The sequence below is a fragment of the Coffea eugenioides genome, chromosome 2 (assembly GCF_003713205.1).
Source record: "Coffea eugenioides isolate CCC68of chromosome 2, Ceug_1.0, whole genome shotgun sequence".
Lineage (NCBI taxonomy): Eukaryota > Viridiplantae > Streptophyta > Magnoliopsida > Gentianales > Rubiaceae > Coffea > Coffea eugenioides.
The window spans coordinates 24,041,342-24,065,258 of record NC_040036.1 but is presented as its reverse complement, the minus strand read 5'-3'; the positions used below and the strand labels follow the sequence as shown (position 1 = coordinate 24,065,258).

The 23,917-nt window shown below is 37.4% G+C and overlaps 3 protein-coding genes across 3 annotated transcripts; 1 reads left to right on the top strand and 2 right to left on the bottom strand.

The window, feature by feature from the left end:
* The first annotated feature begins 2,271 nt into the window (after positions 1-2,271).
* Positions 2,272-9,842, top strand: LOC113753897 (MLO-like protein 4). Its single transcript, XM_027298175.1, has 15 exons — positions 2,272-2,486; positions 2,608-2,665; positions 2,919-3,148; positions 3,226-3,342; positions 3,562-3,622; positions 3,785-3,876; positions 4,355-4,429; positions 5,697-5,782; positions 7,061-7,110; positions 7,189-7,229; positions 7,320-7,490; positions 7,603-7,638; positions 8,154-8,218; positions 8,686-8,746; positions 9,003-9,842. Exons 1-15 carry the CDS (start codon positions 2,352-2,354, stop codon positions 9,417-9,419), a joined length of 1,695 nt encoding a protein of 564 aa, XP_027153976.1. The 5' UTR covers positions 2,272-2,351; the 3' UTR covers positions 9,420-9,842.
* On the bottom strand, positions 9,804-10,475 carry LOC113753907 (ferredoxin). The gene has a single exon (XM_027298185.1). It carries the CDS (start codon positions 10,351-10,353, stop codon positions 9,904-9,906), a length of 450 nt encoding a protein of 149 aa, XP_027153986.1. The 5' UTR covers positions 10,354-10,475; the 3' UTR covers positions 9,804-9,903.
* Positions 10,476-11,848: 1,373 nt separating this feature from the next.
* LOC113764025 (transmembrane 9 superfamily member 1) lies at positions 11,849-20,188 on the bottom strand. The gene is made up of 12 exons (XM_027308058.1): positions 20,000-20,188; positions 17,708-17,900; positions 17,525-17,629; positions 17,150-17,167; positions 16,967-17,061; positions 16,726-16,878; positions 16,299-16,433; positions 15,207-15,373; positions 14,756-14,850; positions 14,287-14,660; positions 13,517-13,790; positions 11,849-12,415 (listed from the first exon to the last, which is right to left on the bottom strand). Exons 1-12 carry the CDS (start codon positions 20,084-20,086, stop codon positions 12,348-12,350), a joined length of 1,764 nt encoding a protein of 587 aa, XP_027163859.1. The 5' UTR covers positions 20,087-20,188; the 3' UTR covers positions 11,849-12,347.
* Positions 20,189-23,917: the final 3,729 nt, after the last annotated feature.

Sequence of the window (23,917 nt, the reverse complement as noted above, 5' to 3'; positions counted from 1 at the left end):
GAACGGCACAAGATCCAGACAACTGCAACCCACAGCGAAGATGGCACCTCCTTGAGCGGCAAGAAGGCAGTGGCCGAGCAACCAAGCAAAAACAGAAAACTGCACCTCACCGGACAAAGGACAAAAACATACAGATCTTAGGCTAAAAAAAACGAACAGAGGAAACGTGCAGAGAAGATCGGACCTCATTGGAAAGGAAGAAGAAAGCTTACAACGAAGGAGGAGGAGAACCAAATGAACGGCGCAAGATCTGGACTGCTGCAGCCAACAGTGAAGATGACAGCTCCTTGGGCGGCAAGAAGACAATGGTCTTGGCAGAACCGAATACCTAAACAAACTTTTACAAGAGGCTTCGGAGCATGTGGACAAGTGACAGAGCAACATTGTCCAAAAAAAGAAAGAGAGAGCGTAGTGGGAGAAAAGAAGCCAGCGAGAAGAGAGGAAATGCAGTAGAAGCACAGAAAGAAGGAAACACGGGCACATGGGATCCTGGCAGAAGAGAACAGAGAGGAAAACCTCGCGCGATGCGCGAACAACACAATGCTTTTCAACCCACATGCGCAGCACGTGAGAGGACAACGAAACTTTTAGTTGAATGGTGTTGGCACGTTGTCTACTTATGCTGATGATTGTGTTGTCTAGCACAAAATATAGGTTCAATTTGACCGGACACTACAACATCAGTTGGGTCACTTCTGCATATGCAATGGCTTAATTGAGCCTAAGATGCTATCTTGGACCACCTCTTTTTGCTGAACCATTCATTGCAGTCAATAGCCTGTTGAGCAGTGATCCAGCTAGAGTAGCGATACCAATGTCTAATTGCCATCTGATGGGCTGTTGGGCCCTCCAAGCCTCCACTGTACACAACAAAAAGATAAATAAATTACTTGTGGTTGTGGCTAATTATCTAGCATTTGGATACTTCACCTCTAATTTTCACTTATCATTTATATTCATGCTCTTTTCAATTTCAAGCTTTCTACTTTCTTTTCCTACAAGTAAATCTTTTCTTATTTCTCCTGTAATTTTTCTTTCCTCTAGCATTTCTACATTCACCATTATCTTCCAAAACAAGTTTATCTATCCTAAGTAATTGAGAAAAAGAATCAAATTGAAACACATAACAAATAGAGGGGAAAATTAATCGGTGTACTAACACACTACAGAAGAAAATTAGCCAATATATAATTTAACCAAAGAAAATTTGATCTAATTTTATCGAAAGTTGAGAGTGTGAAAATCTAAATCGGGTGCAAAAGCAACATAAATGATTTGCTAGGGTGAGTAGAAGTAATAGTCATGACTAACACATTAAGTGCAGCAAACTAATCAATAGCCTTGTTCTCGATAGATTTAGATTTTACAAAATCTAATCATTGTATCAGAAGCAAAAGCTACTCTTCAGGTAATTATAGATTTTATTTTTTTTGGTTATTAAATATTTATAATCACATTACAAAAGCAACTAAATACATCATAAAAATTGAATATTTAAAATAAAAATTTATAATCAATTAAAATAATCAATCTAACCCAATATCTACGAACGTAGTTATTGGCAGTTGAAAGCGTGAAACTTTAAACCGCGGTTCCAAAAAGTCAAGGCAAATACTTTTCCAAGCCTGGTACAAGTACTAGTAGTAGTAAATTCCCCCTCCTCCTCCTCTTTTGCCCCCGCCCCCCGTCTCTCTCTCTCTCTCCTTTTTTTTTTCTCCTCCTTTTAACCTTAACTTTGAGTCTCTCGTGATTTATTAATTTTATATACCAACAGTTTTTGTAGTCAAAAGTTTCAAACCTACCAAAAAACGCGCACACCCTTTAAGAAAAGTAGAAGAAAGGTAGTAAAACACAGAGACGCAGTATAATCAAGAAAGAAGGTAGAGAGAGCAAAGGGGCGGGTGCCAAACTGCCAACCAGGGGTAGCATCCATGTGGGGAGGTGGGTTCTCGGTGAAGGTGAAGCCAATGAATTACAATCCCATGAATTCCAACACGTTCAAAGCTGGGCTTTCCCATATTTTAATCTGCACAACTTTTTTATAATGGAACAGAGTTGTACTCGTACATGCACATGTTCAAAAGAGAAAACTAAAGAAGACTGTATAAAGAAGATTTTCCGTGATCCATCAGTATCATAATAAATGAACTCGCTACTCCTGGTCTGCTAGTCTACAAGCACAATATAAGCCATGATGCTTAAGAAACTTATAAATGGGCAGCTTTTTTGCTCTAGCCCAGTTCCCCATTTCCTGGATCTTCTGCTGTCGCTACAAGTTTTTTCTTTCCTAACAAAATTCCAACACTATCGTCAAGAAAAAGGAAATCTAGGATTTGGGTTCTCGCTGTTAAATGGAAAAGATGCATGAACTTATAAGAGAAGGGAGATCTTTGGAGTTTACACCAACATGGTCAGTGGCTTCAGTGACTACTGTCATGGTTTTTGTCTGCTTGTTTGTGGAAAGGTCCATTTACAGATTTGGAAAGGTCAGGCATTTAAGGGAGATGCTGCATTGAGTTAGTTTGTTCTTGATAAGTTAAAGTTGTATGCATCTATTCTTAAAGATTGTAATTTTATTGTTATGCTTGTATTCGTTGGTATGTGTAGTGGTTGACGAAGACGAGAAGGAAGGCTCTATTTGCTTCTTTGGAGAAAATTAAAGAAGGTAAATGTCATAGTCGATGCTGAGTATAATGTGATTCAGCCACTTTTGTGAATCTGGAGTTTACTTGGTATATTTGTCTTTTTAGCTCCTACTGATTGGTTTGCTTTTTCTGGCTTAACTGTTAAAATTCTTAAATCTAATCCTTTCCAGTTATTAATGCATTTTGAAATGAAACTAAAAGTTCCAAAAGAATAACTATGGTGGTTTGCTTCATGCCTTTTTGATCCAACTTGATATTACTGTTGTGTGGCAGAGTTGATGCTACTTGGGCTTATTTCTCTGTTGTTGGGGCAATGGGCGAGGTGGATTTCTCAAATTTGTGTGAAGTCATCCCTTTTCAGCAGTAAATTCTATCTTTGTTCCGACGAGGATTATGGCATGGGAGAGAGTAAGAGAGTCTTATTCACAAAATCTGATACTTTTTCAAATGAAACTGAGATTCCAACAGGACTTAATTATTCAACATTACATCAATGCGGGGCGGTAATTCCTCATCTCTTCAAATATTTTTTTTAATTATGCTGATTGGAAATTGTTTCAAAACGAATTTTAAATTTCAGGATCGTGAACCTTTTGTTTCCCATGAAGGCCTTGAACAACTGCACCGCTTCTTGTTTGTTCTTGGCTTTATCCATGTAATTTATAGCTGTATCACAGTTGGCTTGGCTATGAGTAAGGTATGCTTTTCTCTCCTCCAGTGTTACATTGTTTAACAAGCAAATTACATCCATTTCTCAAGATTTGTCAGTAGCAACTGGATCACGTATACTTTCATTCCTTTGAACTCTTAACAAAGTATGATTGTTAACTACAGAGCCGCAACAGCTCTTTTTTTTTTTTTTTTGGGGTCTCTCAATAGTTGTCGGAAGTTAATCTCTCCTAATACGTCTTTATAGATATACAGCTGGAGAAAATGGGAAAATGAAGCAACTTTTGCACCTGATGGGAATTTGCAAGGTATGTTAACTGAACATATGACTTGTACACTCTTCTCTCTTGCTTGCACAAGTAAACAGTGATAGTACTGGATAAACAGGAACTCAAGGAATGCTTTGCATGGGTAAAACTACAGATGTGATACCTGACGTGTAGAAATACTAACTATTTGTCATTTTGTAGCACCAAAGAACAAGGTAATGAGGCGACAATCTACTTTTGCTCTGCATCATGCATCTCATCCATGGAGTAGGAGCCGTGTTCTCATCTGGATGGTAATCCCTACTATAACAATGTGAATGACATGTATATCAGCAAAACTACTGCTTACTAGTTGATTGGGGTTTATAATAATGTCAAGAGATCTCGTGATGAATCTAATTGTAAACCAAATCTAAATATTGATGACTGTATTGCTAGCTTTTAGATTCTTAAGTACCATTTTGAATTCATGTGGGTATTACAGCCACCTCAACTTTTGAAACTGTGGAATGACAGCATCGAGAGAGTGATGAATGGATGTCATGCTTCACTTTTTTGACTGGAAGTAGGTCCTACTGATGGATATAGTACCTTGAATGATCTGTAAACCTGTTATTTCTTTGTCCAAGTTTCTTGCGAAGTCAATGATGGGAATATTTAAGGTGCCATTTTGAATTGATGTACAATAGAATAACATGATAATGGTTGACTGGGCTTATGTTTTTGCTGGATCTTTTGGTGACATGTTAGTTGTATAATTGTATTTCGCAGCTTTGCTTTCTAAGGCAGTTCAGAAGCTCAATTCAAAAGTCAGATTACTTGGCATTACGACTGGGATTCATCACTGTGGGTATTTAGTTTCTCTTTTCTCTATGCCAGAAGATATTGTGTATCATATCATTTTCAGGATGCATGTATTCTGAATCCTTGCCAGCTCAGATCTGCATTTTGAATCTTTGACTAACACATTTGATTTTCTGGGCTGAACTCTCTGACTCTCCAACTGGCATTTTGACTTCTTTCATAGTAATCAAATTCGATATTATGCCTATAATACAAGAAGTGGACATAAAGATATCTCTGGTGTTTGTGGTGTATCCAAGCATTTGCACAAATAAGAACTAATTGAAGCAGAATGGAGTGAGGTTTGTTGATATAACAAGTTACCGTGACAACATAACCCTACCACAACACAGCCAAGAATTGTCAGTTAGTACTAACAAACCCCCTCAAACTATTGCTGTTATCACAACTGGAACTCATCGGCATATAGTAGAACCAAGCACCATCCTAACTCCCACAGTCAAAATACTCACAAACATTAACCCTTAGTTATTCGCAACCAGCACATTGCTACTGTCATTTTGCAAATGCCTTGCCCTTAATGCACATTGAAATGTTCCAACTCTTTACAAACTTCAATCTACTGCCAAGAAACCATAAACTCTATAGCCCCTAATGACAGTATTTCTCGGAACCCAATGTCCTACCATTACAAATTTACAAGTCACTTAATCCTATGCCCCGGAATGCAGCTGTTCACTGCAAACTTTTCGCTTGCACCTCCTTGGCCTAGTCATTAGAATACCGGAACCAACTTTTGACACACTTGTCATATGAAAGAATGTCAGGCTCCAGTCTAAGAAATAAATTAACAAACAAAGGGACGGATTTAAGTGCTTATTTGAGCTGAACAACAGGGGTCTAAAATGATGCTACTCGTTATTATATTTAATGACAATCAAGACAATTCTCTCCCATGAACTTTTTGTTTCAAAGGAGTAATGCTCAACTTATGAAGGCACCAGATTAGTGACTGCAGAATTCGTAATTGTAGTGTATCCGAGAAGTGTATGCTGTTATAAACCAGGCTTCTAAGATCTCCCATTGCTGGTAAAAAAAAAAAAAGTTTGTAGGAGCCCTATGCAGTCAGTTGATGCTTCTGATGGATGTAGTAATAATAGTGCACATATCCAGCACGTAAGCATCACGCAAGATAAAAAAGCTATTATATGTGCTGCTGCATCTCATTTCAGCTATAGCATGCTACATACTTGTTACTTGTGCACAGTATCTGATGGGTAATCCTTAACTTGGTTTTCGATTTTTGCAGAATCACAGTCTGCCACTTTCCTACAATTTCCACAAGTACATGGTCCGTAGCATGGAAGATGAATTTTCTGGCATTGTAGGGATTAGGTACATTTATTCACTGGTTTAGATCAATGAATCATACCCACATTTAGTCTGCAGCATTACCTTTAAAGCACAAACATCTTTTCTATTCTTGAAAAAAGGCAATAGAGCTCCAATGTGGTCTAACTTTCTATGTCATCGATGAGCAATTTGATTATAAAACCTGGGTTGGTTCAGAATTTTTCTATTATATTCAAAAATTGTTTGCTAAATTTTCACAAGAATAATATTTTTCCATACAAGTTTCTTCAGTAATTGAATCCACATGAAGATACATGAAATCTAATTTTGGTACTTTCCATGATCCCCTAAAATGACCTGCTATAGCAATATTTGGCAGGGAAAAGTTTTCGTTGTGAACTGGAAGAGATATGACAGTGATATATTAAAGGATAACATTGGTTGTACTTATTCATTTCCAAGGAAAACTAGTAAAACTTATGAAACAATACTTGTTTGGATTTATATCCAATGTCTAATCTGCAATCGTTTGGCCCATGAGTTTGATCTTTTTACATGCACCAAATTACATTTGGCCAAAACAAAACATAGCAGACCTGATGTTGATCTTGTTCCCTTTACTTTATTTGCTAGTTCAAGAGCTTAAATTTCTGCTTCCCTTTTGGGTCTAGCAATGCGTAAAAGTTTGAGTTGCAATATTCAAATCCTAGCAGATTTTACACAGGTTTGCACTGTTAGAACTTGGAATGTCATTGTCAAATTCACAATTCTGATTCCTTGAATATTGAGAGATTGAAATCTTTTGCAATCCTTTAGAGAAACAGAAAAGACCTGACAGTAAAAAGATGAAAAAGTTCAATTTCTAGTGGTATCTCATGGAGACTCTAGAAATTTAAGATGCATTTCTTTTCACTATGACATTTTTTATTCACCCTTTTCATTTCTCTTTCTGCTTCTTTGGAGTTAAGGAGTTAATAAGTTATGTAAACGCCAGAAGATTGTATTGGTTTCTACTTTCGTTTGTGAAAAGTCTTCTGTAGATTTATCTTTTTAAGCACAATGCATATTATTCACATCAGCAACCAATGATTTGATTTTGCAGATTTAACACCACATTCTTTTTTTTTTTTGTACTGGTGAAGTCATTTTACATTAAGAAAACAAAAGGCATGTGCAACCATATTTACATCTTTTGAAATATGCAGAAATGAAAATGCACAATTATCATGCATATTTAACTGTTCAGAAAACATTATAATGTAAACATTATAATCTGCTCTACATGGTTATCTTATAGCCATATTTTTTTTGGACGTGCAGCTGGCCACTCTGGGGTTATGCTATAATCTGCATCTTCATCAATATTCATGGTAACCACGTTGAACGGTAGATGAATGACAATGTCTTGTATTTTGAAATTTTCATATGATTTGGCTCTTATGACACAGGCCTTAACGTTTACTTCTGGCTCTCTTTTATACCTGCAATTGTAAGTTTCCCTTGTCTCTAAGTTTGGGCTGAACAATATGGTTCTTCTAGTGGTCAATGTTTCTGATGTTGATAATTTGGTTTGAAAAAGCTTGTCATGTTGGTCGGAACGAAACTCCAGCATGTTGTCTCCTTGTTAGCACTCGAAATTGCTGAGCCAAAAGGTTCATCCTTTGGAACCCAAGTAAAGCCGCGTGATGAATTGTTTTGGTTCGGGAAGCCAGAAATACTGTTACGCTTGATCCAATTCATATCATTTCAGGTGATACCATTTTTTTGCATGAATAGCACATAGTTTACTGTGTTTTGGATAGCTTAGTTCGTATTATCTGTGATTTTGAATCCTGATCCGATTATCTCTCTTTTCTGTGCAGAATGCTTTTGAGATGGCAACCTTCATTTGGTCCTTGGTAAGAACAAAATTCGTTCATTCCATTTGAACTTTGCAAAGTATTGGGCTATCCAGATAGAAAATTTATGATGAATGTGATGAAGTACATGCAGCGAAACACTGAAACTACCGAAAATTTATTAGGTAGTCTGCAACAAACATAAGTTTAGAAGAAAAGGCAGTAGTGACACATTTTTAACTTTTAAATTTGCAATTTTTATTCTTGTCACCATAAATAGTGGAAGCTCTTTTAATGAAGATACAAGAAATTTCATGTTCAACATCTTTGTCGCCTGCTAAATTTTCAAAGATTAAGCCTTTATCTTCTTGAGGTATAGAGAGATGTATATCAGCAGCTCTGGTGTCTCTGCACACATTGCTGATTTACGTGCTGATAATTATGTCAAACTGATTAAGTTCAGGAATGCAAAACATATAAATAAACTTGGAACACTTATTAAGAATTGATAGCTGGCATAGCAACTCCCTCAATTGAAAGTCTGCCAACTAATGGATCTCTTTCTTGATTTTTAGTGGGCATTCAAGCAAAGATGCTTTATGAAAAACCATGCACTCATTGCCATTCGGCTGATTTCTGGGTATGTTTCTTCTTTTCAAGATCTTAGCCACGTATGTTTCAAGCTTCTGAAAGAAGAATCATTGATATCAAAGCATATAGTAATACTTGTGGAGTATCATGTATCTACTTGCTAGTTATATGTATTTGCCACCTTCAAAGAGATGTCAACTGTAAGGTAGAAAAGGACTAGTAAGCTATTGTGCCATGTTTGTTATTTGCAGCAGTTAATCTCATTGCCTATTAGGAGGCGAACGAAAATCTATTTACTTGACTGATATTAGTGCAATTCTGGCTAAGACGCAGATCAGAAGGCTCTTGAACGGCGTAGCCACCTTAGATTCAAAAGCGTCTAGAATATTGTGGATGATGTGCTTGTGTTTCGTGTAGATTCTCATCCGCTGGGGAAAGAAGAACAAGGCATAAGATTTCTGTTAAATAAAATTTTTAGCCTGCTACTTGACATTTTGATTCTTTTGATATTTGCAGGATCGTAGTTCAGGCTTGGTGCAGCTACAGCACCGTGCCCTTGAATGTCATAGTTACCCAGGTTTGTGGTCTAATTTCACTTGCATCTTCTTTCTGGCGAGGCAAGCTGGTGATCTACCAAGCAATTTGGTTCTTAATGGAGTCATTTCACTTACTTCGTAATGCATTTTTCTCATCTATAAAGCTCAAGTCGAAGCACAGAATAGAATATTACCCCTCCCCCCAAGTACATACAACAAGTACTCGATTTTTATATGAAGTTTATAGCAGATCTCTTTACTGAAACAATAGTAGTGTATCTCATCTTTGCTCTTTAGATGGGGTCCCGACATAAGAAGGCTTTGATCGCTGAAAGTGTGCGGGAGTCGCTGCACAGCTGGTGTAAGAGGGTGAAAGAGAAGTCGAGAAGAGATGCTACGCTCTCGCTTACTACAAGATCCACATGTTCACTCGAATCAACAATTGACGAGGGGGATGAGATAATTACGGTTGCTTCTGGTACTCTATCTCCATGTTCATCATCATCAGCTTCACTGAATCATCCAGACATGAATGAGGAATCAACAGATTGCGTTGTTGAAGGTTCAAATCCACCTGATGACGACATTTCCTTCCGGATTTCAGAATACTTGGCCCAAACGATAGCTAGCGGTGCAGGAGAAAATGCAGATGACTTGGAGGAGCATCATCAACATCAACCCGAGACCCTTTTCGATTTATTTCAGAAGACGTGATGAAGTTCCTCTGAAGTAGCTAGGATCTGGAGAAAGTTCATCCCTTGACCAACCAACCCTTCCATGGAATGATGGAAGTGCTTTGTTTCTAACTACTTGTGAAAAAGAATTTTGTCGATGGTTCCTCCGGGGCAAGTGAATCATATCTGACTGGTGAACAGAAACTGCAGTCTTATTATTAAAGGTTCAAAAGCTTATTATAGGTACAGACGATCTTGTGCATGTAGTCTTATTTTTGTTTTGTTTGTGCTGTGCTATAGTAGCTGATTACGAATAAATATTTAAGAGGGATTATCAAGCCAACAACTTACGTTGCGACACCAACCAAAAAATAAGAAAAAAAAAAAAAAACAGTTACGCACACACTAATAACAAAGTAGGGAGTAGGAGGAATTCATCGTTTGAGAGAACAATAACAATTAACCGACAAATGAAGGCAAACAAGAGAGATACAGCAACTTGTAAAGACTAGTGCTACTACAAGTTAACCGACGAGCGCTTCCTCCTTGTGCGTCTCAATGACAAGATCAGACGTAGGTCTAGCGACGCAAGTGAGAACCCATCCTTCATCCATCTGGTCGTCGTCAAGGTAGCTTTGATCTGCCTGATCCACGGTTCCTTGTACAACTTTACCAGCACAACTAGAGCAAGAACCTGCACGGCATGAGTACGGAAGATCAATTCCTGCTTCCTCAAATGCGTCAAGAATGTATTCGTCTTCATCGACAACACGTTCAGCTTCTCCTCCAGGCATAATCAGCTTGATCTTGTATCCAGCCATGCATGTTATTTTTCCACCACGGCCGGCTCCAGCAACACCCTTTAGGCCAAAAAGAGCCCGGTTGACACCGGGGAGGGAGCTGAGGCTAGTCACTGGCTTCCTTTGGAGGAAGGAGGTGCTAACCATGGTGCCTGAGACTGAGAGGGTGGCCATTGCTGGTGTTGCCGGGTTGTGAAGGGATTTTTAGCTGAGCAGAGTAAGAACGGCGAGTGTGTTCGTGTGATCAGCTAAGGATCATCTAGCACTCTAGCGGAAAATGCAAGGGAGGCTTGTGGAAATAGTGTGGCTTCTTGAATAAGGGCCGAGCATGAGGTGGGATGGAGGGCTATCCTCCACGTGTCAACGACTTGTGGTTCTCTTTATCATTTTATCAAAATATCATGGTGTGGTACAGAAGTATGATTTGTGAACGGGATTGAAACAATCCTGGTTTAATTTTGGCCATTCATTTATTTATGTAAGGGAGAAGAAATGATAGGCATTTTCTTTTCCCTCCTTTTTTTGTTTGTTTTTTTTTTTCTGAGAATATTTTATATCAACCGCACCATAAAAAGGTCGACTAGTAGTAGTAGTAGTAATTGTCTGAAAGGGAACCACACAAACAGAACAGATGCAGCTACTGTACTGGCACAGCCCTTTCAGCCACCAAATTGGCAAAATCGGTGTCTTGAAGGAAGAAAATGAGGTCGAACTCAGTCTCAATTGATAGATATTTCTAGACAAATCATAAATGCGGTTGAGGTTTGAACCTTGGTCAGGGAAAGCAAAGGCCGAAATCGATTTTTAAGTTCAATCCAACCGGAGTGTCAAAAGGACAAAAAGAGAGGTTCAATGGTAAATAGTAGAGTGCTATAAACGCTGTCAGTGATGGAACCACAGCCGCGTGGAGGCATGGGATGACCAAGAAAAGGAGATATCCAAAATCCTATGAGGAAAAATCTTCCAAGGACAGCAAATTTTTTTTTTTTTATCCGGAATATGCCTTCTGCCCGCATAGAAGCAGCCAAAATTTGTAAGCGAGCACAAGAAGAATTTGACTAATTCAAGACCTGATTGTCGCATTTATTAGGGAGCTTTCTTCGCCAATTTCACAGCAACTCCTTCATTCTGCCCATCCATGCAAGCACAAGTGCAAACCCAATTCAAGACTGGACGATCATAGACTTCGTACCATCAATTAGCACTTCCGCCAATTTCTTCAGACCTCCCCGTGAACAATCACGGCCGGAAACCCTTGAAACGCGTATACAAGAAATCAAGAAACCAAATACCAAATGGCAACGAGAATTGAGAAACAAATGTTCAATAAGACAAAATCCAGATTTACTAATCATTTAGAGTCGCTGCCAATTCGATACCATAATATAACTCTTTCATTTTGTTAATACACTATTATTTTCCGAGAGATTGCCGTACAATTTTACTAATACGTGCAATCAACATTTTAAAACATATTCAGAACGAACAGACCAAACAGATGTTCCAATACCCACCGTCATCCAGCAACTCTCCACAAAAGTGGTGCGGCCATAGAAACCCACAAATGTTTACACTCTCCAGCGAGATTGAAAATTTTTAATGAACATGATGATGCATAGACTACAGAAGAAAGGCATACACAAGGGAAACCGAACAAGTACACCTTAGCTATTGTGGACATAATATTATGTTACTATATATAAAAGTAACCGTTTAGACAGTTCATAACACAGCAACTCGTCTCCTCAATAATCTCCCTTTAACAAATCCCATACCCAAAGAACATGATGGAAAAACAAAATCAGTAATCAAAATTAAAAAGGAAAATTAAGCAGGCAGCTAGCAGGAAGGAAGGCATCTACCGTATACAGGGATGAGGCGAGAAATAACTACATGACAGGTAGTGTTGTAAATCATGCTAACTCTCTTCAAATTTTAACATCAGTCTCTGCATTCTAATATGTAAAAAAGGCTTTCTTTTACAGCCTGGGGAACAAGGAAAATTTTCAGAGCTTCCCCACAATCCTGAGTTACAAACCATCCTCAAAACCCATGAATTCCTTGGCGAGACTGTGTCAGAGACCCAAAAAATGACATCCGTGGTCCTTTGGTTCCTTCTGAACATGTGGCCAAAGAAGCAACATATGTTTTGTTGCCCTTCAACTAAACTAATCACATTTGATGTTTCTGTAGATCCTCCTAACAAACAGACTAGAGCCCAAATAACCAACAGCTCCTGAAAAATACACGAGAAACACCCGTATTAACGTAAATTTCTCAATAGATTGCCATTAGCTTCAGATGAAAATAATTGTCAGAAAACTTTGGGAGATGGAGCAATTTAAGCAAGCAACAAAATCTACCAAGACAGACACCCAACCATATAAAACATAATCCTCTTTCTACATAGACCTATTCTTGGGGCACATTTTCTGAGGACTCTGTCCTTGTTACTTTGATGTCCTCTACCTCCTTGATCATTCATTTCTACCATGCCTCTCTCCTCTAAACAGCCAAGCCCTCCCCAACCAAAACATCCGCACCCCCAGCCCCCCTCTCCTCCAAAAAAAAATGAAAAAGAAACAAAACAAATGGAAATTTTAACTTACAAAAAATGCTTGAGCGTTACAGGATATCCATGTAATAAAACAGAATATTCAGGACCAGCCATGTCCGTGACCACAAAACTTCGTAGAAAAGAAGAAACAATCCCACCATTATGGGAAGCTATGTACATATTCAATGCCCGAAATCACCAGATATCACATAAATGCAATCCAAAATAAACAGAAAAAACCTTAAGCAGTCACCCCATTTCAGCAGCTCATAAAGACAAAACATAAATATAAAAAAGAACAAGAAGAACAAATATGCAAGTACATCATTTGCTGCAACCAAAAAACAAAAAAGGCAAATCAACAAAATAGTTGCTGCACAGGACAGACACCTTTCTTCAAGAAACCTTTTAAAACACTTTCATCAAAGATGAATGCTATGCTAAGCACTATCAGTTGAGAAGTGCGTACAATTTAACTTTCAAGTTATTTACAGAATAACATAGATTTCATGTCAACAAGCCGAGCTAATAGCTAAAATCAGTGCATAAAATATCTGAACATTGTATAAGTTGGTTGCATTTTTCCAGTATCAGAGAGTATATTTTGAATACTTGGATTATGAACAGTTGAACACATTTTCCTAAATAGAGATCAGAACTTTACACAAAAAAAGGGAAATTCAAATGGCCAAAATCAAATAAATACAGAATATTAGATATTCTTCTAACAACCAGGAAAAGAAGACAGGAATAAGAATGCAATAAATATCTTATACTAACCACAAAGAATTCCCAAGCCAAGACAAAACATCAGCGTGTAACCAAAGTAGAAGCTGGTTTGGAAGAAACCCGACATCTTAGTCTTCACATAGTAGTAATATATTGAATATAAGTACACATATACAGCTGTTGAGGCTGCTGAGAAGAAGGAGGTCCATTGCCAATGATAATTTTCAGCATTAAGCAGGAAATATGTTCCCACAATTGTCACACATACTGTTACAATAATGAGAATCAGGAAGACGAGCAGCATAAATCCGTACACATAGTAAACCTGTCAAAATAGAGAAGAAAAAGAAGAAAACAAAGATTACACATTTACCAACAGAGCAACAGCAATTCTCATTATAAACCTTATTACCAGAAACAATTATGCCAGAGGGCAGAGAGTATCTCTACATTCAGACTACTGCTCACATAATATATTCTTTTTTTTTCTTCAGTACTGACTTTGACACAAGAAGATTGTATTTTCTATAACCTTTTAAACATAGACAGGAGAAGGTCAGTCCAACCTTTTCTTTTTTTAAAATAACACCTTGAGTAGGCTATGTGCAGACAGACTTCTCTCCTTTTTTTTTTTTAAATAACACCTTGAGTAGGCTATAGCACTGTAGTTCCACTCAACAGCCAATTTAATCATCTTTTGCTTCATTTGCAAATATGCATAACTTCTTCTGCTGCAAGTCCTATGAACTACTATGAGTTACTAAAAATCCAGGCAAAGATGGAATCAAGTCCCGTAGCCTCTAGACAGTTCACATAATTACCTTGTAGTTCCAAAAAGAGGTGAAAACAAAGTACATCTCAATGAATATGCTGCCAAATGGTAGCAATCCTCCCATCAAGGAAACTACAGATGGTGTCAAGTACCACTTTTTCTCTGGAATCGGCCGAGGAATGGTCTTCACCCGACAGGGATTATTTGGTGCACCGCTCCAGTTCCTACCAACAACTGTACCAAGAAGGGCCAATGGAAAGGAGATAAAAGCCCAGATAACAAAAACCACCACCATGGTTCCAAAGGGAATGGCTGCCAGTGACCCATAAAATATAGCAATTGTGTTCAGGATGAAACCAATGCCAAAACACAAGAATGGGAAAAGTGATGCTGTGAGGATCATTGATTTGATCCAGTTTTTACCTGCAAAGAGGAAGACAATACAAATTTAAAATTGCAATAATGTGTATTCAACATGCTAAAGGAGAACCAAAGCATATATTCAGGATGACACGTACCACCATTTCGCGAGTACATTCCACCACTAACATAGCCAGAAATAAAGGATGTGAAAGCATAACATACTATAAAAGTGGTGACAATTGCTCCTCTCCTGAATGGGGAAAAAAAAAAAGGAATACACTAATATGAGAGTAATTAAAAAAGAATGCTGATCTGTAACCAAAAACATCCAGGCTATATATCAACTCAAACACTAGAAAACCGATGCATAATGTCACAAAACAGATGCAGAAATGTGAAGCCTCCAAAACCCCTCTCACCCATTACAACAAAAGAAAGGTAAACAAATTGAAGAGAACTCAAAAACAAGGAGAATATAGAGCCAGCAAGATGTGAATTTGAGCCTACAGAGAAGACAAATGACCGAATGAAAAGACAAACACAACGAGACATACAAGTTCAAAGTTTCAACGTACTAAACAAGTTAAGAATATAGCTTCCACATACCCAATATATAACATTCCCACAATTGCAAACAAGATGACAAGGAGAACAAGCAGCGCTAGTTGTGCTCCAGTCCCAACGACAGCAGAGAGCAACACTAAAGTGCGAGGAGGCCGGAACACATCTCCATGAACAAGCTTCCAACCAGACTCCTCACTAACATCTCTTTCCTGTTTTTAAAAGAAGAAAGAGTTAAGGTGGCTCTAGCAAGGGAAAACAAGCAAAATAGAGATTCCCAAAGGGCTGTACTGAAACCAAGACGTTTCGTCTCATTTCAGACTTAAATAAAAGAAGATTAATAAGGTTCAGATTGGTATGCGTTTGCCTTTTTTCTCCAGGACAACCAACATGTCTTCTCAACAATAATACAATTGTTTAGATGGCACATCATGAACAAGTTCCCTCTCTCTCCCTCCTCACCTTCCCCCGCCAGCCTCCTCTACAACCACATCCTACCACCAATTCACAAATGTAGCAGCAAGCACCCCAGTATAAAAACCTGAAACCAAGTATAAAAACAACTAACCCAATTTCAAGTCTCCACTGGTTTTGTTAACACAATGAACACCGCTTTTCATTAAAAAAAAAAATGACAATTAACTTTTCATTTTGAATAACTTTCATTTGAACAGAGTAGACTTGTCCCAGTCTACTACATAAAACAGGGCTTCTCTATGGGCGTGACTTCAATTAAGAAAGCCTCATTATAGTCCATTTGGGCATGGATTCAAGAGATACAGTTTGGACAAATTTGCATCTCTTGTTCTTTTTAATCTGACTTGCACTCTTTTCCTATCTCCCCAATGCATTTTACAACCAGTCTATATGAAATGACAAGATGGAGAATGGTGATTTGAGCTAATGGCTACAAAAGCCATATTGTGGGTATCTACAGAACTTTTGCACTGTCAGGTAGCTATGCACAGAGCATACATGAAAGGAAAAATAGCTGCAGGAAGAATAACAAAGCATATTTGAAGGGAGGCACTCCTTATCAAACATGTTTTCTTTTTTCTCCAGAATGAAGCTTCAAACTTGCATAAAATACAAATTGATCGACAAAATTATGCACTTCAAGAACAATAACAAGCTTACCAGTGTTTCCAGATCATCATCTTCACGAGCATATTTTGCATAATCATTTCTCAAAGTTCGCATCAGTATCATTGACACGAGCCCAGTAAGAAAAATAACCATCATGAAGGAATTAAAAATGGAGAACCAATGAATCTGCAAAACAAAAAGGCAATCAAAACCTTGTATCATAGAATTGGAACAATCCTAGAATGTAATTCAAGTACGCCCAAAACAATTTAGAAGTCTAGATCCAGAAAGCAACGAAACATTTATTTGAAGCTCAGAGCAGTAAGCTCCATTAACTCTTTAATGACACTTGATAAACTATCGACACTGTAAGACTAAAATTTTCCCAACAGAAAAAGATATGTTCTATTGAGAACATATTTTACAAAACAAAAGAGAGATTAGGAAGTGGAGAAACATACAAAAATGCAATATTCACCTGATGCTCAAAAAACGGGTAATCTAAGTAGACGTCAAAGCGACGAGCAAAAGTGACATTGGTTGGTGTCCATTTCACCGAATAGGTCATTTCCCATGTCTTCCCAACTTCTAATGGTTTTGCAATATCTTGAGTGAGATTAACATGTATGATCTACAAAAAATAAATAAATAAAATAATGGTAAAGGCAGCAAATCAAAAATTAAATGTGAAATCCATAATAAAATACAAAACTAGAGACCTGATCTTTATTGTATTGGACATTAATGCTCTTATGTGTGAAAAGCACATGCTTGCTGTCGCTGTTTCTCTCAGAACGCATCTCGCCAACAAAACCTGTAAGATTAATAATGTTATACCAACAATCTAAGGTGTCAGAAAGCATTTGAGATGGAGAAGAAAGAAGTGCTTAAGAGGGACATACCCCACAAAGGCAGATCATCTGAACTCGTAGACAGCATGCCATGGGTCAGACAATAAAACCAGATCAGGAAGATAAGCATGATAAAAAATCATCGTTCATAAGCATATAACAGAAGAGCCTTAATCCCAACAATAAGTGAACATCCAAAGCACAATTCATTCACATATTCAAACTCTGACACAGCTCATCACAATTGCATAACTGACATATCAATAACTAATTAAACCAACCAACCACTTGAGAAACTATATTTCCTACCACAAGTCCATTTTTGAAGAATTATAAAAAATTTGATATTAAAGTAACAAAATGCTTGTGAATGGACAGGCATTATCATTTTGCATAATATCAGGCAAACTGAAATCTGTGACGTACCCATGAAAAATTCGAACCAGTAACTGTTTTCAATTGCATCCTTGAACTGTTTAACCTTTGCATCATCAAGCTCCAGTTCACAAATTGTAGACTTCTCCACATTTTCTGTCAAAAACCAATTATTTAGCATCATGTCCATATATTAAGATAATCCATACTGATGAACTAAAGAAATTAACATACTTTTAAACTTTATGTCAATAAGACTATCAATAAGCTCATTTCCGCCCAAAACTTCACCAAGCCCACCCCATTTGTGGGAAACAGTGCCATCTGGATGGCAAAATGGAAGACTGAAGTAATTGTATGTCTCCTGTGGATTATTATATGGCCCTACTTTATTTACCCACAGGGCAACTTTGTCTTCATCTTGATACTGAAGGAGAAAGCAAAAAAGTGTCAGAGGTAAGCATCAAAGTTTTCAAAAAGCAGCATCACATCATGTATTCAAGTAGCTGAATACATGAGGCGCAAAGGAGAAAACCAAGGAAAAAATAGCAGCCTAGGGCGACCCAGTTAATAGAAGATGAAAAAGAGGTACACCAGAAGAGCCGGCATGCAAACTAAATACTAAGCAACTAAACTAATTATAATGGTCAAATGACATGTAATTCCCTCTTCTAAAAGATAATCACCATCCATCCCTTACTTGTATTCAATTTCCAACAGTGACAGGCGCTGCTTATAATCATACATGACATGTATTTCCAGTTTAATAGTTCCTTCTTCTATAGGACAAGCACCATTGATAAGATCCTTCCTTGTATCCAAATTCTAAGCACCAGAATGCATAGATTTGTGAGAATTGGACTCACTCATCATTACTATAATGAGCAGGAGTTAGAAACAGCTTTTCAACGTGCAAATGACTCACGATCATAGCTGTTTCATGAGGCAACACAGCACATTAAAGCAGATGAAACTGCAAAACTTCTTGGTACATTGTCAATGGACAATAGTATTAGCACAGAATCAAACTGCTTTTCTCTTTCTCCCATTTCAACGACAGGTACCTCGCCCTAATTTATCAACACACCCTCACATTCCCCATTTGACAGAAGATTCGGCGAAAGCATAAGATAAACACTAAGACTTTCTTTTTACCCTTGTTGCCAACTATTTGTGGACACAAGTGTACCTAGCCAATGCGTTCACACGCTATAACTCATCGTTAGCATACAGTATTTCTTATTCGTCAACCAATTAAAAAGCCAATCAAAGGCAATAATTAAATGCTTTAAAAGTTCATATCCTGGCCAAATGTGTACAAACACTAGTATTTATTGAGCATACCGCTAATGTCTAATGGTCCTGTAATCTTTCTCAAATTAAATGTAAAATACTTGTGTTATATACAGTTTTCAAACAATCGGTGTCTCAACATGCAACAGCTCTCCAAGATAACACAGAACTTCCAAATAAAGCAACGAAATATCCCAACAAACATCTATGATAGGACAGTAAAAATCACAATAAAAGGATGTGAAACAAGCAAACACACAAGAAACTTGGTATAAATGCAAAAAATCGATGAGCAAAATCAATCCAGTTCTAGGATGGTTACCAATATAGAGTTTACTATCAGTGAAAGTAACAGATAATCCTATATCAAATATATCTGTTGGGTGCAGTCCATGTATATTGGTGCACCAGGATTCTAGCCTCCAAAAGCATGTCGAGCAGCCTCTGTGTCCATGATTAACAATGATAAAACAGAGTACTGAAAAGCAGCAAAATTTTTCTTCCACCTCAATCTAATCGAGCTAGCAATTGAACTTGGGATCAACTTTTCCAACATTACATCCTGTTTTCTTTTCCTCCCCTACGTATTCACTTCCATCAAAATCCTATTAGACCCTAATAAATGCATTCTAAATCACCACAACCGTCTCCAGATCAATTCCCGAGTGCACCAAATAGATGGTCTTAGCCAGCATTGACCCTCGCGTTGTAATCACATCTAGCAACCATCACGGTGTAATCTCGTCTAGCAAATCCTCATGTGCGCGTCCACTCCTTCCCCTATTCCAATACTATTATCCACTGGACTCGCATAAATGCAAACATACTTGCACGAACAAATTCATTAAAAAGCCAATGCAAAATTCACCAGGCTATGTAAGTATCTGCCGGAAAGAACAACTAAATTTTGTCAAGATCTACACTTTTACAATTCTTATGAACACGAAAATTAGACCCCGAAGGCACAAGATTTTACATTTTCAAAAAATAAATGAAACTCAAATGACAAACTAAACAACAATCCTCCACAGCACCTAAAAGGCAAAAACAGGGAAATGGACTAATAATTTGCTGATCTCTCCACAGATCTGAGCAACAGTAAAACAATCACGAGGAAACTCAAAGATCCGTTCAAATTTATACGAAAGCAAAAGCAAACGGCAGCTTAAATTAGGGTTTCTATGTAGCAATGCAGCGAGATCGAGTGCGTCGCAGAGACACCTAGTTTATTACCCTATGATCATACTCGGAGGCGAGAGCCGGCGCGGCGACAGTGAGGAGAATGGAAAGGACAGCCAAGGATCGAACGATGAGCCGCATGTCGTAGATGGAAATCGCCGGCAATTGTATGGATCTTGTGATAGGAGTGGAAGAAATTAAGCGAGATGGGTGAGTCAGACTCGGGGTTTTTATATAATGGATCAAAAAATAAATAAGTAAACTTCTTATAGTACTGTATCCGAATTGATTTTGTTATTTTAATTGTCTGATTTCTCAGATCAGTGGGACGTAGCCTTGTGTAACTTGGAACTTACATACGCTGCCAGTTATGGACTTTCCTTAGTATGGGAATTGTGAACCGTGCGCATGGCCTTATTAGTTATGGGCCTCTGCTTCTCTGTTTGTTATTGATGTTTAGGCCTTTATGGGGATCCTTTGCTCGTTGAGTGTGTTTGGGTATTCCCAAAAAAAAAATCTTTCCATGCGAGACGAAAAAAAATAGTAATTGAACAAAATAAATAATGTGCATTTTGTTCAGATTTCTCAAATAAAAGGCTGTCTAAATAATTAGTGTGTTTATATAGGAGATTATTTAAATTATTATTTAAAATAATTATTATAACATTTTTTCTTGATGTGATATATGTAAAATAAAAAGGTGATCGAAAGATGTGTTTATGATGTAAGTAAAATTTTGCTAAAATACAATAGTTTTTCGTCTTTTATTTTTTGAATTTGTTGGAAAATACGAATTTGTTTTGATAAAAGACTTTCTGAGAATAGGTGTCTCATTAAAATTTGATTTTACGTTGAACATAAAAAAGGTTATGAGAATTAACCTTCATTTGATATGTATGCAATATGGTAAAAATAATATTATGAATTTGTTTGCCTTTTTTTCGCTGAATGGATTATTGCATATATTAATCTACCCAAGTTGTATGTTTGCTTAAAGTATGAAACCAAGGAATACTCTTACTTAGCAATTTTTTCTCTTTTTTTCCCTATTAATTAGTGTTGCTAATAAGTGTTAAAGAATCTATTAACGAGGTTAAAGTAAGAAGACAAACAAATGATAAAGATAGTGATTAAGGCACACTCAATGAATGTGTATACAACTAACAAAAAAAAATATTTTATACAACTTATTTTATGGAAACAAATGAAAGGAAAACGAATAAAAGATTATGAAAACATAGTACCAAAAATATAAATAAAGTCGATGAAATAAAATTAAAATTGGAGAAGTATAAGTGGTCTGGATAATTGGAGATGTATAAGTGGTCACACAATTTTGAAGAAAGCGAAAACATTTTTTGTGTGTGTATGTGTTATTTTGTGTTGATTGTTTAGATAACTACGTTGATTTAAGACTTAGACCCCCGTTTGGAATGTGAGTTTTTTGGGTGTTTGTATAAAACTTTACTGTAGATCACTGTAGAAGTTGTAGAAAAACTTTTATAAGATGAAATTTTTTTTTCCTTTTCATTTTCTTTCTTTTTTCTTTTCCTTCCTCCCTTCCCGCTTCTTCTCCCTTCCCCTTCCCTCTCCCGAAATTGCCAATGAAGCAGCAACTTTCTTTCTTTTTTTGCTTTTGTTCTCTTCCCCTCTCCTTCCCCCGCCACCCCTCTCATCTCCCATCCCCCTTGCCCTCCGACGCCAAAGTTATTACAGCCATGGATTTTTATTTTTTTTTTTAGCTTTTTCTCCCCCCCTCTCCTCCCCTCCCCCGTCACCCTCCCCCTCCCCTAGTTGTGATCTGGTCGAGCGACCAGATCGCAGAGGGGGAGAGGGAGGGGGGCTGCGATCTGGTCGCTCGACCAGATCGCAGCTAGCGGGAGGGGGAGGTAGAGGCAAAGAGGGGAGGGGGGAAGGAGAAAGAAAAAAAGAAGAGGAGAGCACCAACAGACTGGTCAAAGAGGGAGAAGAAAGGAGGAGAGGGGGTGAGGGAGAGGGAGAGGGAGAGGAAAAAAAAAAGAGGAAGGCCGGCACCGGAAGCTGTGGTAGAGGTGGTAGCCGGCGACGGAGGACGTGGTGGGTTGGGCGGGGAAGGAAAAAGAAGAAAAGTTGAAGATAAAGTTTTTTGTGTATTAGATATTTTGAAGTGTGTAGGTTAAAAATTTTGATAAATTTTTTGGGGTTCCTATAGCAAAAGTTGTTAAAAAACTTGTATTATACAAACTTGCTAAAAAAACCAATGTTCCAAACAGGGCATTAGTTTGAACCTTACTTAAACCATTTCACTCTTACAGCTATGGGTATAATTTAAAAGTAACAAAGCGTGACGCCATACAATTAGGGAGGCAATGGAGACAAGAGAAGATGCGGGGATGCGTCAAGAAGGAGTTTTTGGCTCCCAACCTTTAAATAGGGTGAGGGAGAGAGAGCATTCCCGTCCCATTCCTCGATTATAATTTGAAGATTACATACATAATATAATATAATTATATATATGTAATGCGAAATTGATAATATAATAATTGCTTATAATAAAATAATATAATTTTTCTTGTTAATTTTTTTGTGGTTAAATGATAATCTCAATATGTTAGTTTACTTTTTTATTTTGTTTTGGCACATAGTTTATAAAAAAAAATGATGATTACTTTAAATCTCATGTGATATCAAATATAGGGAAACGTATTCACAAAATCAAGATGATTTCTAAACTTTATCCCACGCTAAATTTTTTTGCTAAAAAATAAAAAAAGTGATTAGTAAATTCATTATTAGTATTTTATATATACATACACACACAATCAAATAAAAAATAAAAGTAATAGTTGGGCAAGGCATTCGTTGGGGTAATGGGGTGAGATGAGCACCATCCCCTGTACTACCCGCCAGGCCCTCACATAAATTGTCATCCCTACATACACATAGTAGTCCCGCTTTATATGTTGTATAGATGTATTTCATTGTGCACAGCTAACAAGCACAATATGGTATTTTATATGTATACCTTCCAAATGCATGAAAATGTTTTAGCCATTTAAAAAAGTTTTGTAAATATGCACACACACACATATATATATAATATGAAGTTACACAAATTTATGTATCTGGTCAAGTAAATAGTTATAAGCATGCATTATTACCATACATACCTAAGGCCCCATTTGGCAAGTGAATTTTTTTGGTGTTTATCTAAAATTTTACTGTAATTTACTGTAGAAGTTGTAAAAAATTTTTTTAAAAACTAGTATTTAAAGGGTTTAATCATATTTGCATGGCTATGGATATCCAAATATCTAGTTGTGTATGACTCTCTATAAACCATGGCCCGTCTTTTTGAGCTATATACGTCATATAAGTGAGTGAATTACTCAAAATCAAATGTTTTATAAAATTTTAGAATAGCTGATGAAATAACATGCAACATTCTTTAAATGCAACCAAGGGCCTGTTTGGCAAGTGGGTTTTTACCCAAGTTTGTCTACTACCAATTTTTTTATCAACTTTTGTTACAGTAACATAAAAAAGCTTCACAAAATTTTTTACCCACACATTTCAAAATATTTAAAGAAAAAATCTTCCCATTTTCTTCTTCTTCCTCTCCCACCCCAACCTATCACTACCTTCGCCGCCAATCACCATTTCCGGTGCCGATTTTTTTTCTTTCTCTCTCTCCCCTTCTTCCTCCCCCACCATCCTACCCCTTTGTCTGATTTGGTCTAGGGAGAGGAAAATTTGCAAAAAAAAAAATAAAAATTGTTGCTATTTTATCTGGCAGGAGGGACGAGTGTTGGCGGGCGAGGGAAGGGGAGACAGGAGGAGAGGGAGAGGAAGCGGGGGAGGGAGAGAGAGAGGTGGCGGATAGGAAAAAGAGAAAGGAGAAAAAGCAAAAAAAAAGTTTTCTTTTGATGCTTCATCTGGCAAGTTTTTCGAGAAGGGGAATATAGGAGGGAAGGGGGAAGTGGGAGGGGGGGA

Bases quoted from the DNA above. Each gene is read 5' to 3' on its own strand.
- LOC113753897 (XM_027298175.1), top strand. From the start codon at position 2,352: ATGGAAAAGATGCATGAACTTATAAGAGAAGGGAGATCTTTGGAGTTT. The intron at 7,230-7,319 runs GTAAGTTTCCCT...GGTTTGAAAAAG, and splicing joins TCTCTTTTATACCTGCAATT to CTTGTCATGTTGGTCGGAAC. The intron at 7,639-8,153 runs GTAAGAACAAAA...CTTGATTTTTAG, and splicing joins CAACCTTCATTTGGTCCTTG to TGGGCATTCAAGCAAAGATG.
- LOC113753907 (XM_027298185.1), bottom strand. From the start codon at position 10,353: ATGGCCACCCTCTCAGTCTCAGGCACCATGGTTAGCACCTCCTTCCTC.
- LOC113764025 (XM_027308058.1), bottom strand. From the start codon at position 20,086: ATGCGGCTCATCGTTCGATCCTTGGCTGTCCTTTCCATTCTCCTCACT. The intron at 14,851-15,206 runs GTATGTGGAAGC...TTCCCCATTCAG, and splicing joins GTGGGAATGTTATATATTGG to GAGAGGAGCAATTGTCACCA. The intron at 12,416-13,516 runs GTTAGTATAAGA...TGTATTTTTCAG, and splicing joins TGGCTTGGGAATTCTTTGTG to GAGCTGTTGGTTATTTGGGC.